The sequence below is a fragment of the Arachis duranensis genome, chromosome 2 (genome assembly GCF_000817695.3).
Source record: "Arachis duranensis cultivar V14167 chromosome 2, aradu.V14167.gnm2.J7QH, whole genome shotgun sequence".
Taxonomy (NCBI): Eukaryota; Viridiplantae; Streptophyta; class Magnoliopsida; order Fabales; family Fabaceae; genus Arachis; species Arachis duranensis.
The window spans coordinates 73,544,816-73,559,574 of NC_029773.3; the positions used below are offsets into that span (position 1 = coordinate 73,544,816).

General features: G+C 35.8%; 1 protein-coding gene and 1 long non-coding RNA gene across 2 annotated transcripts in view; one reads left to right on the forward strand and one right to left on the reverse strand.

The window, feature by feature from the left end:
• Window positions 1-5,141, reverse strand: part of LOC110277898 (uncharacterized) — a 9,353-nt gene extending 4,212 nt beyond the window's left edge. Inside the window, exons 1-2 of the long non-coding RNA XR_008006210.1 lie at window positions 4,833-5,141; window positions 4,623-4,754 (exon numbers count right to left, since the gene is read on the reverse strand). This is a non-coding gene — a long non-coding RNA (uncharacterized LOC110277898). The remainder of the gene's footprint in view (window positions 1-4,622; window positions 4,755-4,832) is intronic.
• A 3,172-nt stretch (window positions 5,142-8,313) lies between these two features.
• LOC107474869 (transcription factor MYB3R-3) lies at window positions 8,314-13,807 on the forward strand. Its single transcript, XM_016094516.3, has 10 exons — window positions 8,314-8,427; window positions 8,900-9,051; window positions 9,286-9,337; window positions 9,610-9,651; window positions 9,833-9,848; window positions 10,248-10,342; window positions 10,430-10,533; window positions 11,017-11,145; window positions 11,832-12,860; window positions 13,323-13,807. Exons 2-9 carry the CDS (start codon window positions 8,906-8,908, stop codon window positions 12,853-12,855), a joined length of 1,608 nt encoding a protein of 535 aa, XP_015950002.1. The 5' UTR covers window positions 8,314-8,427; window positions 8,900-8,905; the 3' UTR covers window positions 12,856-12,860; window positions 13,323-13,807.
• Window positions 13,808-14,759: the final 952 nt, after the last annotated feature.

Sequence of the window (14,759 nt, forward strand, 5' to 3'; positions counted from 1 at the left end):
GTAAGCCACCACATTCCGGTGTTGCATCAACACGCAACCCAAACCCTTCAAAGAAGCATCACAATATACCTCAAACGGTTCACGTGGTTCCGGTAGGATTAGAACAGGTACTGAAGTTAATCTCTGCTTTAACGTTTGAAAACTTTCTTCACACTCCGACGTCCATACGAATGGCACTTCTTTCCTTGTCAACTTTGTCATTGGTAGCGCAATCCGGGAAAATCCTTCAATAAATCTCCGGTAATATCTGGCTAAACCCAAAAAGCTTCTGACTTCCGTCACAGTCGTCGGTCTTTCCCATTCCATCACCGCTTCTACCTTAGAAGGATCTACAACTATTCCTCCCTTACTCACCACATGGCCTAAGAACTTTACTTCCTCCTTCCAGAACTCGCACTTTGACAACTTAGCGTACAACTTCCGCTCCTTTAAGATTCGCAGTACAATCCTCAAGTGTTCCTCATGCTCCTTTACCGTCTTAGAGTAAACTAAGATGTCATCTATGAAAACTACCACGAATTTGTCTAAAAAGGGACGAAACACTCTGTTCATGTAATCCATGAAAACAGCAGGTGCATTCGTTAACCCAAAAGACATTACCGCAAACTCGTAGTGTCCATAGCGTGTCCTAAACGCAGTCTTAGGGATATCATCTTCCTTCACTCTTATCTGGTCGTAACCGGATCTCAAATCAATCTTGGAAAACACTCCAGCTCCTTGCAATTGATCCATCAAGTCATCTATCCTTGGCAGCGGGTACTTGTTCTTCACTGTCACTTTATTTAACTGTCGGTAATCCACACACAAACGCATCCCTCCATCTTTCTTCTTCACCAATAAAACTGGCGCTCCCCACGGTGATACACTTGGTCGAATGAACCTCTTATTCAGAAGCTCTTCCAACTGAGTCTTTAGCTCTTCCAGCTCTATAGGAGCCATTCTATACGGTGCAATCGATACTGGTCCGGCTTCCGGCACCAATTCAATCGCAAACTCAATTTCCCTTTGAGGTGGGAACTCAGGGATATCTTCCGGGAACACTTCTGGAAAATCTCTAACCACCGGAATTTGATCTATGTTCTGGGCATCGCCCAACGCATTGGCAGCCAACAGAATATAACCCTGACACTCCTCCCCACTATAATGCACCATTACAGAGTTCAGGTAATACCCTGTAGCTACCACTACTCCATTTTCTCCTTCAGGCATAAACCGAATTGTCCGTTCAAAGCAATCCAACAAAATCCGGTTCTTCGACAACCAATCAAACCCCAAAATCATCTCCAGCCCCACCATTGGTAAACAGATCAAATCGTGTACAAAGTCTCTACCCTCAAGCTTGAAACCTACTTGTCTACAGCTTGACCTAGTCATAATTGTTTGATGCGGAGTATGTACATGTAGAGAAAAAGGTAACTCTGATACTTTCAAGCCTAATTCCTCAACTTTAGCAAATGAAATAAACGAATGCGAAGCTCCAGTATCATATAATGCAACTGAGGATTTATCACCAATTAGACATATACCTTTCATCAAAGGATCCGCCTTGGAAGCATCCTTGGCATTCACAGCAAAGACTCGACCTTGATGCTGACTTTGGCCCGCATTCTGATTCCTCCCACGAGGGCAATCCCTCGCAATGTGGCCAGGTAACCCACACTTGAAGCAACCACCTAAACCAATCTTACATGAGTCATAAGGATGAAAACGTCCACAACGATCACAAGCTAAATCCGGATAACTCTTACTCTGATTTCCTCTTCCTTTAGCATACTGAAACTGATTCTGATTGTTCTTTCTGAAGCCCCCTTGGCCTTGAAGAGTATATCCCCCTCTTTTGAAACTTTGTCCTCTAGGATGAAAATACTTGCCACGCCCACGACTAGAGCTCCCTCCATGAGTGTCCTTAGATGCCGCCACTGTCTTGCCATACTCCTCCACTACCCTTGCTTTGTTCACCAAGTCGAAGAAGACACGGATCTCCATAGGAGCCACAGCAGTCATAATGTTGTCCTTCAAGCCCCTTTGGTACTTAATGCACCTCCAGCTCTCGAAAGTCTCCGGGTCACCCTGACATACCCGAGAAAACCTACAAAGCTCTTCGAACTTGTTGGTGTACTCTGCCACAGACATGGAACCTTGCTTCAGCTGCATTAGCTCCATCTCCTTTGCTTCCCTTGCAGACTCAGGAAAGTATTTCTTATAGAAAGCCATTTGGAACACCTCCAATGGAATGTCGGCATTCTGAAGCTGTAGCAAACGACACTCAGCTTGCCACCAGGGCTGGGCCTCTCCCGCTAGCTGATAAGCGGCAAACTCTACATATTGATTGAGAGGAACATGCTGCGCCTGTAAAGCACGCTCTATAGCCTGGAACCAGTGGTCCGCTTCAATAGGATCTGTGTATCCTCAGAAAATTGGCGGATGAACCTTGAGGAACGTCGCCAAGGTCATCGGAACTCCTCCTGTGTTATCGCCGTTACCTTCAGCATTATCATTGGTATTCCCTTCGCCATTCCCATTTCCGTTGCCATTCCCAGTCGGTTGGCCCAATCTCTGCACTGCTTGCAGAGTCGCAGCAGCATTAGCTTCCATGGTGTTAGCGAGATTCGCCATCGCCGCCATGAATTCGGCGTGATTGTCAGCTGGTTGCTCATTCCTACTGCCTCGTGTACGCGTTCGACCTCGCCCGCGAGTAGCCATGTAGGATTCCTGTCCACACCAAACAATAGATATCAAGGTGATCAGTCTCAATATCAAAAGTCTAGTGCTTTAATTATCCCAAACAGGCACTCACAAACAAGCATGCTATGCATATATCAAATAGATAACCTAATAGCATCAAAGAAAAGACACACAGAGTATGCAATGAAGCACAATCGGTCCATCCCTCAGGCTCACGAGGACGAACCGCTCTGATACCACTAAATGTAACACCCTAATTAGCCTAAGCCTTACCTCGCGTTACAACATAAGCCGTAGTACCATAAAAGGGTAGTCTATCTTAGGGAATTTTTACTCTAATCAAACACCACTGTCCCACAGCCTTCACCAACCGATCTGCCATGCGATCCCATCACCACCGCCTTCCGACCCCCGTCAACTCCAGTAAAGCACAAGTATATACAATACAAGTAAAACACAAGTAGAAGCATATAAGCAGTTAATACAATTAGCAGTTAGACATGTTATACGGATAGGGAATCTAAAATTCAAGTCGGTAAAGCATACAAATAGGTAGAAAATGCATATGATGAATGCCTGCCCTACTGGCTGTGATATCAAATTGTCGGTTCAACTGCCATCCTGACACATCTCCATGGAGATGTTGCCCTTCGGATTCATGGTGTGGGAACCCCCGAGATATAGTGCTCAGATCACTATCCAAGGTTTTGTGCCTGTACGCTCTGATGATCCGAAGGGATGCGAGAGGGATCTATTGCCACCGGCCTCACATCTAAGCACAAGCAGGACGAACCACCGCCCTTATGCCGCCACCGCTACCTCGACAGGCGGGATCCAACCTCGGCCTTTGCCGGGCGCATAGCATTTCATAATCTCAATGAAAGGTGATACCGTGGTTTTTCAAAAACATTTTAGTACAAGGTGGATCCATCACTTCATTCAGAGTCCTCGACTCCTTTCAACCACTGTCCATTCAAATTTTAGATCCTTGCTTTCACATCTCATTCATCAACCATTCATCACACATCAACAAACCCCTATGCGTACGCACAAGTGTCAAAAAACAAAAGGGTCTGTCCACTCGCACAACCTGTGCGAGCGCCCCTAATAGACTTGCCTCCCCAACGTGTGCGTGCCCACAGGTCTGTGCGTACGCACAGGTTGCCGTTCTCCCATTGGTGTGCGCGCGCACAAACCGTGTCAACGCTGTAGGCAGATTGCTGGCCTCTGCGTGTGTAGACGCACAGGTCTGTGTATGCGCACAGGTCACCATTTACGCAGAGTGTGCTTGCGCACATACCAGAAAACTCAGAATTCTGTAACTTTGCAAAATTTCTAATTTTCAACACCAATTTTTGAATGATCATAACTTCCTTTACAAAATTCCAAATTTCACAATCTTTATACCGATTTAAAGAGTTTTCAAAGGTCTTTAATTCTAAAAAAATTTCAACCAATTTTGTAAACTGAGGCAAAAGTTATGATCAAATAAAGTTTACCAAAAACTCAATTTTTCCAAACTTCACAATTACCACCCTATCTCACCATACCCATACCAAATCATACCAAACCATCCAAAGCTCCATTTTCCATCAAAATGTACCTGTTATAGCATAATACATCAACCTCACCACATTTTTCTTCTCATTTCATTATTCTCAATTCCAACATCAACTATATACCACTTAAGATCAAAATCACCATCAAACCCACCATTTCATAAATCATGACACTACAATCATTATAAGAACCAACTCCCAATCCATACAATCATTCAACATCATCATATCATTATAATTCATCACAATCAACTCAACATTCATCAATTCATCAATATTTAGTATACCAACCATCATTTTAATTCAACCTATCCTATTGGTCACTAGCCTATGTGTCCATAAATATTATATACTACATAGAGGAAACCGAAACCATACCTTGGCCGATTCCCTTTATGCACCCAAACTCAAAATGAGCACCAACAAGCTTCCAACCACAATCCAAGCTTTCAAATCCACTCCAACAAGCACAAATAAGTTCCAAAACCTCCCAAAGCCACAATAATCAAACTATATACATATAAATCACCACAAATCAACCTAGGGTTCAACATAAGCATAATCTCACAAGGGTTTAAGAGCTTTTACCTTTCCCAACAGATTTGACAACACAAATCCAAAGCTAAGCAAGGATTAGAGCAAACCTAAACATCCAAAATTACAAAAACCCATTTAACCCAAAACTCTAATAAAACCCGAAATTTTGAAGAGCAGAACTGGAAGGATTTCGTGATTAACTTGAGGGTTTCTTGGGTGGGTTTTGTAGAGCTCTTCACAAGGAACGCGTAGCCGCAAACGGTGCGGCGATCAGAGCTCCGTAGCTCAAGATATGAGCTTGGGAAGTTTGAAGTGAATAGTAACAATGGTGGAAAGCTCTCACCTCTCTCTTCACTTCAGCTGCTGTTGTGTTTAGGTTATGAGGGTGAAAGTGGCTGAAATGGGTTCATTTAAGTGTATTTATATGTTGGGCTTGGGCCCAATTTGGGTCTGGTCCAATCCGTTAGCGTTTTTAGCCCGTTTGTCCTAATTTCGGGCCAAACCTTTAAAATTAAAGCCCAGTTTTCCATTTCTAATGTTTTTCTAAGGTTTTTGATGGTTTTCACTTTTCTCGTGCGGTACCAGGCAGACTTGAACCGATTCAACCGGTTCAATTGCCGGTTCGCAATTTTTCACGGTTTTTCGTAGAAAGCACATTTTCTGACTCAGAAAGACCCACTGAGTCCAAAAATCACCTTTAAATCCTCAAATTCTCTCTCTAACCTTTCGGAATCTAATTTGGGCAATTAATTCACTTAATTAACCGGTTGATTAGTTGCGGTTCTTACAATATACATTAAAATACCAAACTATTTTCTACGTATAAAGTTTAATATCATAATCTGCAATCATACAATATAATTTGTAAGATAGTTTAAAATTCAACCAGATTAAATTCATATGTCAAACACAACGAATCAAAAAAAAAGAAAAAAGTATTCTTGACAATTTTCATTCGAGTTTAAGATGAGAGACATACATGTGATACGTTAAAGCTTATAATGAGAGTTATGGTGAAATTATAAGGACATAAATAGAATAAAAATTATACTTTCAGTTCAGTTTTTTTTGATTTTGTGATATAGGATTGATAATTGAACCAACCCAATAAGAAACAACAAATTTTAAATTTTTTGGTTTCCAGTTTCAATTTTTTTGCTTCGGTTTATAGATTTAGTTTAGTTTAGTTCTGAATACTCCTAACTGTGTATTTTTCTAAGATTGTGCGGATATTCTCCAAGATCATGCAACAGTTAGTTGATTACCATTTTAAGTAAAGTAGTTATTGACATTATGGGAGATTAAAAAGACCCGATCGAATTGATGAGACCCATCTTAGTTCTTGGACCAAGTAGGGCATGCATGTCCTTGGTCCTATGTTGGGCCTATCTTAGGTTAAAAGTACTATCTTATGTACCCTACCCACGGATACCCAACCAGACCCCACCCGGTCGGGTAGGGTTGCCAACCCGATCCGCAGCAGGTAGGGTAGGGTGCGGGTAGGGTTTTTGTACGGGTCGGGTAGGTTGCGGGTTGAGCCTTAACCCTACCCGACCAACCCGCATCCTATATATGTATATGTTATATACTTGTATAAAAATATCTTCTAAGTGGATGTTGAACCAAAGACCTCTCACTAAATGCAAAAGATCCTTAGTCATTAAAAGAAGATCATTAATTGATAATTTAATAAACTTTTTTTACGTAAAAGTCAGTTCTATTTTAAATTATCATCAAGTTATATAATAATGTTGCATCATTTTTTATAAACCGCGGGTAGGGTTCGGTACCTGCAGGTTAAGAGCGGGTAGGGTTAGGGTTGAGATATTCTCAACCAGCGGGTAGGGTAGGGTTGAATTTATATAAAAATCTCAACCCGCAGATAGGGTTAGGGTTGACTCCAAACCCTACCCTACCCTACCCATTGCCACCCCTAGATAAAAGATAGAAGAATGAATGATACACCAAATCAAGTAGTACGATTAAAGCACATATTTCAACACAAACTAACCCAAGAAAACACTTAACTTTCCAAACTTAATAATTATCATTACTTATCAATTATATTCTACTTTGTTTTATGATAACCTATTAGTATTTTCAAATACACAAATCAATGACATTAAGTTGGCTAGACTTAGTATCATAAAATGTGCACGGTAAACTAACATAATTAATTAGTAGACAATCATGTACATAAATTTCGAATGTAATAAAAAAAACAAACCATCTTAATCATATCTAATGTAATAAAAACTTGTATAATGTTCTTTTTAGCCAACAATATATAGCAAAATACTAAACATTTTCGAAGTATAAAATTTAATATCATAATCTGCAATCATACAATATGATTTGTAAGATAATTTAAAATTCAACCACATTAAATTCGTATATTAAACACAACAAATCAAAAACAAAAGAAAAAAGTGTTCTTGACAATTTTCATTTGAGTTTAAGATGAAAGACATATATGTAATATGTTAAAGCCTATAATAGGAGTTACTATAATGGGAGTTATGATAAAATTATAAGGACAGAAATAGAATTAAAATTATACTTTCAATTCAATTTTTTTCGATTTTGTGATATGGAATTGATAATTGAATCAACCCAATAAAAAGCAACAAATTTCAAATTTCAAATTTTTTGGTTTCAATTTCAAATTTTTTTGCTTTGGTTTATAGATTTAGTTTAGTTTAGTCCAATTTTAAATACTCTTAAAGGTGTATTTTTCTAAGGTTGTGTAAATATTTTCCAAAACCATATAATAGTTAATTGATTACCATTTCAGGTAAAGTAGTTATTGACATTGTGAGAGGTTAAAAAGACCCTATCAAATTGAGACCCATCTTAATTTTTGGATTAAGTAGAATACGCATATTCTTAAACTTATGTTGGGTTCTCTTCCGTTTTAATTCGCTTGAAATTATGAAAATTAGTCTTACAACAAAAAATATATATATTATAAATAAATTGATTATTTTTTATTTTACGGTAAAATATTTTATTATTTTAATAGTCACCTAAAACAAAAATATATAAAGTGATATACATAAATAAATATGATGAGTAATTTAATAACTTATTTTTTTGTGTTTTACATGAATGTTTGTATTTTTATTTACTGTTGATTGTTTTTAATTATTATTATTTATTCAATTCAATTCTATTCGAGTGTATTTATTGTCATTTTAAACTTGTTTCACTTCCACTAACAAAAAATAACTCTTTCACTAGTCACCTAAGTGTAATTTCATATATCACATGTAAGTATGTAACAAATATTTAAATGGATATAATTTAATTTAAGTTACCAAAACTAAAAAGGGTTAATTGATTTGCCAATAATAAAAAAAACCCTAAAAATTACTAAAAACGGGTTTACCATTTAAGAAGGGAAAAAACAAAAAGGCAGACGCAAGTAACGGTAACTTAAACTGGTCTAGTGCTGCTATCTAATTGTTTTAGTAATTCAATTTTAATTTAAAAGTGGAATTAAAATTAAAATCAAAACTTCTGTTCTTGTTCAACGGGCAACAAGGAGTTTTCGAAACTGCTCCTTCTTTTTTTTTCTTCCTCTCTTTCTTTCCCTCAATCTCTTCCGAGCTCCACTTTGATTCCCGCCAATTCTCTGTTAGCAGAGGTACTTCAGTTTCGGAGAAATCTCAGATTCTTTTTTTTTTTTAATATCCTAGTATGAAAATTCAGCTTCCTTTGTGTTTGTGATCGTTTTTTTTTTCGATTATTTCTTTTTTCCCGACTCTGTAATATTCTTTGGTAGTGAATTTTTATTAATTGTTATCACTATTATTGTAAAATTGTGCGTGGTGAATACCTATGAATTACGGGTTTCTTATGATAAGGTGTTTTGGCGTTTCTCTGAGCTAAGTTTTAATCTGATAACGGTTTTTGAGATCTGGATTTCGTTTGTCTTTGTATGTTACTTGTAAAGTTCGAAACTTTTGTTATTTTAGTGAGCGTTTTAGGGTTTTTGATAATTTGTGTGTAATTTGAGTGTGTTGGCTTGATTTTGCTTTTTATTTTTTATTTTTTATTTTTATTTTTATTTTTATTTTTTTCTTCATCCTCTTAACAATACGTGAATAAATTTGTAGAAGGATATGGATGAGTTGAAATCAGAGGAAGGTTGTATAGAGAATAAGCAATCAACAGCTGCTTCTAGCTCCTTTGTATCAGAAGGCAGTGGCAGTTCTATACCAAAGTCCCCGGGGATAGGTAGCCAGGCATCGGCTTCACCCCCTCATCGGTATTCATATGCTTTTTTTCATTGCTTTTTGTCAATCAATGATGTTGTACCTTGATAACGGTGTCGTTTTTTGTCGATATATGGTGTGCCTGCTTGATTTTGCTTAATGTTTGCATTTAGCAATAGCAGCTGATTTTTTGTTCTTGCTACGGATATCTGCTTTGTTCCATTTTGGATCTTTCTTGTGATCTTCAATAATTAATTTTCACCACTTGAATATTGTGTTACACACAGAAGAACCACTGGTCCTATAAGGCGAGCAAAGGGTGGTTGGACAGCAGAGGAGGTTAGTAATTGGACTTGGAGATAGTTGTTGTTACTTTTATTTATTGTCTTTAATGTTTTGGTGATACGTGCTCTTACTGTTTTAAGAAGTTGATTAATAGTGAATTCATATTAGTTGATTTAGTGCTTCTTAATATACATCTTTATATGCTAAAAATGCCAATGTATTTATAGTTCTGTAACATTTCAAATTGAGACCAAGATATTTTCTTGTCATTTTTACCACTTGACTTTTCATGTAATCACAACATAGTGCTCTTCAAACTCCTGCAGGATGAGACATTAAGGAATGCTGTTGCAGCCCTTTATTATATGATATATAATATATTTATAAAGTAGTTCATTTAATGATATGGTAGTAACAATTTCTTAGAATGTGTATCTAAATTGATATATTCTTCATATATGTATTTATAATATGACCCGGTAGTGCAATTTGGATGATCTTTTCAATTTTTTATTTGTAAATTTTTGTTGGAAAAGCATTCTTGCTTACAATTGGAAGCAACTCCGTGCAGACAGATTTAGTGTTTGAACATACTTGAGTTGAGACTGTGAAATTGTTACCTCAAAGTTAAATGGGCACCGCATAAGAAGCATGAAAAAATGTTCTTGTAAAGATCCTTGTCATATTTTTTCATGTAGAGCAGACCTGTCTCATCCCTATTCAGAAAACACTGAAGTGGGAAATTTTGAATACATGTAATTTGAAGGCACAGCCTTCAGGATAAACATTCATTTGTTTCTTTTAAACAATATTTGTTTCCAATTTGTTCTGGGAAGGAGAATTATTATGAAGTTGAACCACGGCAATTTGTCTTTGCGAATCATAAGACAATATTTTCTGTACCACGTGCTTACTGAAAGAATTAATCTCAATTTCATGACACTAATTTAAAATGTGAATGCAGCTGAGTTTTTCCCTGATAGATCAGAAGTTCAATGTCTGCACAGATGGCAAAAAGTTCTTAATCCAGAACTTGTTAAAGGACCTTGGACTAAGGAGGTTGAAACTAGTGCTTCTCTTTTAAATTCTTTGTTAAGTTTTTAGAAAGCCTATTCGTTTTTTTAACTTCTCTTGCTTGGATTGCAGGAGGATGACAAAATAGTTGAAATGGTGTCAAAATATGGGCCATCGAAATGGTCTTTGATAGCAAAGTCCTTGCCTGGTCGAATAGGAAAACAGTGTCGAGAACGGTAGGTTAACTGAAGCTCACACGCAGGTTTTCTATTTTTGCATCTTTTTTAAGTTCAACCTTTTTATTTATAGAATTTCCCCCTATCATCAATCATATTTGTTAGACATGCTTTTTGATTATCGCCTTGAAACTTCTAAATTCTTTTACTCATTGTTTGTTCCTAAGCTTGAAATGATTGAATATAAGATCTAATTTTAAAATAACGGTACTGCAATTAAACTAACTTTGGTACTGATGCTTAACATTTTTCCTTCTATAGTGTTTATGTTTGGATTAGTGTCTTTTGGGTTAATAAGCACTTATAATTATGGTCTCAGTGAACAGCATTTGATTAAAGAAATAAAGCAATTCTTTAAATTTAATCATCACCAAACATGCCTTTATTCTTTGGTTGTTGATTCCTTCATTATCATCAAAGATTATGACCTTTGCTCAATATAAAAGATTTGTAATCATTTCTTAAAGTTCGAAACATACGTAGGTGGCACAATCATCTTAATCCCGACATAAAGAAGGATGCTTGGTCTTCGGAAGAGGAGTTGGCCCTCATGAATGCTCATCGCATATATGGAAACAAATGGGCTGAAATTGCTAAGGTTCTTCCTGGAAGGTATTCTTTCTTATTAGTTCATGTTAATGGAAATTAAAATCATGGTATTATGCTAATAGTGAATTCTAATTTTGCAATTGTGTCCTTTTCTAAGCTTTTAACATGATTTGTTGTTAGTGGTGTATGTTTGGAAGATACATTCTGTCTACACTTCTTTGTCCACCCACTATCCTTGCGAAGTGGGGAAAAAGATAATGGGTCAATGAGCATATGAAGTGATGGAGAAAATTGCTGATGCAAAGCAATATCCAGTCTATTTTTTGAGAACCAATATTGATTTTCTTTCTTTCAAAGCCATGTTTGTTTGTTTTGGTCAATTTGCTTGTGTGAGTTTCCCCTTTTGCAAGATTGTACGACATCCATGGTTTTTTTTAGATTCTTCCATGTCACTCGGTTCCAAGAGACATCTAATTTCTAATACATTTCTCTGATGTCTTTCTTGTAGAGGTTCTAACTACTTAATTTCTCACACTATTAGACCACCTTGTTTTTTCTTGGTTTTGTTTTCAAGTGCTAAGTATAGATTATATAATAAATGCGATTATATAAAAATATAGGCTTAAGAAAACAAAAAATACTAAAAAAATTATGACAGCCTATGTAAGATATATTTTATGGATTGAAATAATTCAACTTTTGTTCTGGGCCGTTTTAAGTTATATATATTCTTGGATTTATTTCTGCAGGACTGATAATGCTATAAAGAACCACTGGAATAGTTCGCTAAAAAAGAAGATGGATTTCTATTTAGCCACGGGAAGACTTCCACCAACTTTGAAGAACAGTCCACACGTTGTTGTTAAAGACACTGTTAGACATTCTAAACCTACATTATTTGTTTGTTCAAATAAAGAATCAGATACTGCAGTTGAATCTTCATCGGAAACTACAGAAATTACTCAACTAGATAGCAGTGACCAGAATGACAAGAATCGACTAGAGTGCTTGGTAGCAGTTGGAGATTCCTCTGGTGCTCCTCTTGTAAATGAATCTGTTGATACTGAATGCAAAGCTGGATCATCCAACATAAATATCAGCTGCAACAAATCAGAACTGGTGTCAAGCGGTACTTTCCAAGTACATAGTGCGAAGAACTCCGAGAATCCTGGACTGAGTGGCAAACCGAGTGAGAGTTGCAGAGACAATGCTAAGATGAGCAATAACAGATTCTGTAGAACATGTTTTTCACACGAAACTCCGGTCTCTGGTTCTTTATGCTACGAGCCACCACAGTTAGACATTTCAGTCCCTTTAGATTCTCTTTATTCCAATATCCTTCATGAGCAGAATGACTGCTCTTCTCCGATTGCGTCATCCGTTGGTTTCTTCTCTCCACTTGGTGTAAATGGTAGTGAAAACGTAACCCCTGAATCAATATTGAAAATGGCAGCAAAAACTTTTCCGAGTACTCCTTCAATAATGAGGAAGAGAAGGACTGTTTCCCAAGCACATGTCACTCCTAGTAAAGCTTTGAAAGCAGATATTGATTCACAGACGTCTAAAGTACAAGAGAGATCCAAGGATAATTCTGATTCTATAGTTGGGAGCGACATTAATAATAATAAGGATTTCAATGCATCTCCCCCCTATCGACTTAGACCAAAGCGGACCGCAGTTGTCAAGTCTATTGAGAAACAGCTTGAGTTTGCATTTGAAAAGGAGAAGGATGACAGTGGTATGCATAAAGTACAAGGAGGTGCTTTGTCATGATTCAAGTAGGTATTGTTTCTTTATTATGCACTGTATTATATTCTACCTGGATGCACTTATTATATTTTGCATGGTCTTGTCTCATCTTTGTAAGACATTTATCAAACAGCTTAAAATTTGGATTAATGATTCTACAAATTATACAGGGAACACATTTGTTTTAGCAATTTTTTTAATTAAGATTTAACTATTTTGTGTTCTAAGAACACAATTTAAGAGTATAATAATAAAAATGTTTTTTCCTTTATGGTATTCTTAGTTATCTTGTCTCCTGAGAACACGTGTTAGAAATATCCTTTTTATTATTATTATTATAAGGAGAAATAATTAGTAAGAAATATAATGTATTTTTCAGCATCACTAGTGGATATATAAAGTAAAGATATATTTTACTTTAGTTTTTTATGTAGGGCAATACATTCGACTTGTTCAGTTATCTAACTTGACAATTTGTGCTCTGCATTTAGGGATTTTGGTTGGACTTGCTCTTGAGGCTGATTGAATGTTACCCAAAACTAAGTGACGGGTGACTTCGCTCCTAACAATTTTGCAAGCATAATCCTGTGCAGGAGTCAAGATATCTTGGCCATAATTTAGGGTTTTGTATATCCATGTTTGGAAACTTTTAGTTAATATCATTGGTGGTAAATATTTCGGTCACACGCGAATAAGACTTGAAAACAAATAGTTATTAGTAGACTATGATTTGATAGATTCTATTTTAGTAAATACGAATTTACAGGTGTTTTATACAGGAATGTAGTCATTGATTTAGTTTCAAACAATCAAGGAAAAGTTTGAACCATTTTTTGAAACTCTTAATTGAATGTTGAAGGCGCAGCAATTTCTAAGCTGAAGTGTAAAAATATATATACTCACACTATGCTGAAGAGAGTAGCCTATTGTTTCTGACTAAAGTTAGAGACTTGGATGCGAGAGTTTTTGGACATCCATAAATCAACTATTGAATTATGGGTGGAACTAATCACACACTCTTCAATTACTAGTAACACACCATTTATATTATCTTACTAAAATGTCCCTGATTTTGCTTGTTTTTGAAAAATTCTAATCCCACTAATTGATTATATCAATAAATGTATACAGATTTTAATGATTGTGTCATAATATTAGAAAAATACACTTGCTTTTGGTAGAGTAATAAATGGTATATAAAATCTTTCTAAAACAAGAATATGTTGACCATTCATCCTCATATATTTTGTTATAATCAATTAGTGGGGACCAGCAGTTTTTAAAAATGAAAAAAATCAGAAATATTTTTGTAAGATAATATAAATTGTGTTATTAGTAATTGAAGGGTGTGTAACTAGTTTTATCCTGGCATTACTTATATTTTTACAGATTTTTAATGGTTAATTTTTATTTTTATTTTTAATTATCAGTTCATTTTGAAAATGAAATATAAAAGTATGAAGTACAATTAGTGAATGGTGAGGACAATAATCAAAAGCTGACTGCATGATTGATCAAGTTTAAAAGAGTAAATAATCTTTGGGAAGTTAGAATAAATTTTGATGTGCCACGGTTAATAATATAAATGATGGAAGGACTAACGTGATAAATTTAAAATTTTTGAATAATGAATTTAATTAAAAAAATTTTTTAAAAATTAATTTGAAGAATAATCTTTTAAAGACTAATTTAAAGAATAATCTTTTAAAGATGAGTTTAATCATTTATTTTAAAAAACACACATAAAACTTAAAAAAAAAAACCTTGAAAAAAGTGCTTGAAAAGCAAATACAATATATTTGGATTAATCTATAGAGTACAATCCTATACTTCTAGTGAATTATCTCGTGATATGTACAGGAATGTAACAAACGATTAGATATATGAATAAACAATGTTTTCACAATTTTAAGAGTATGCTTGGTTGA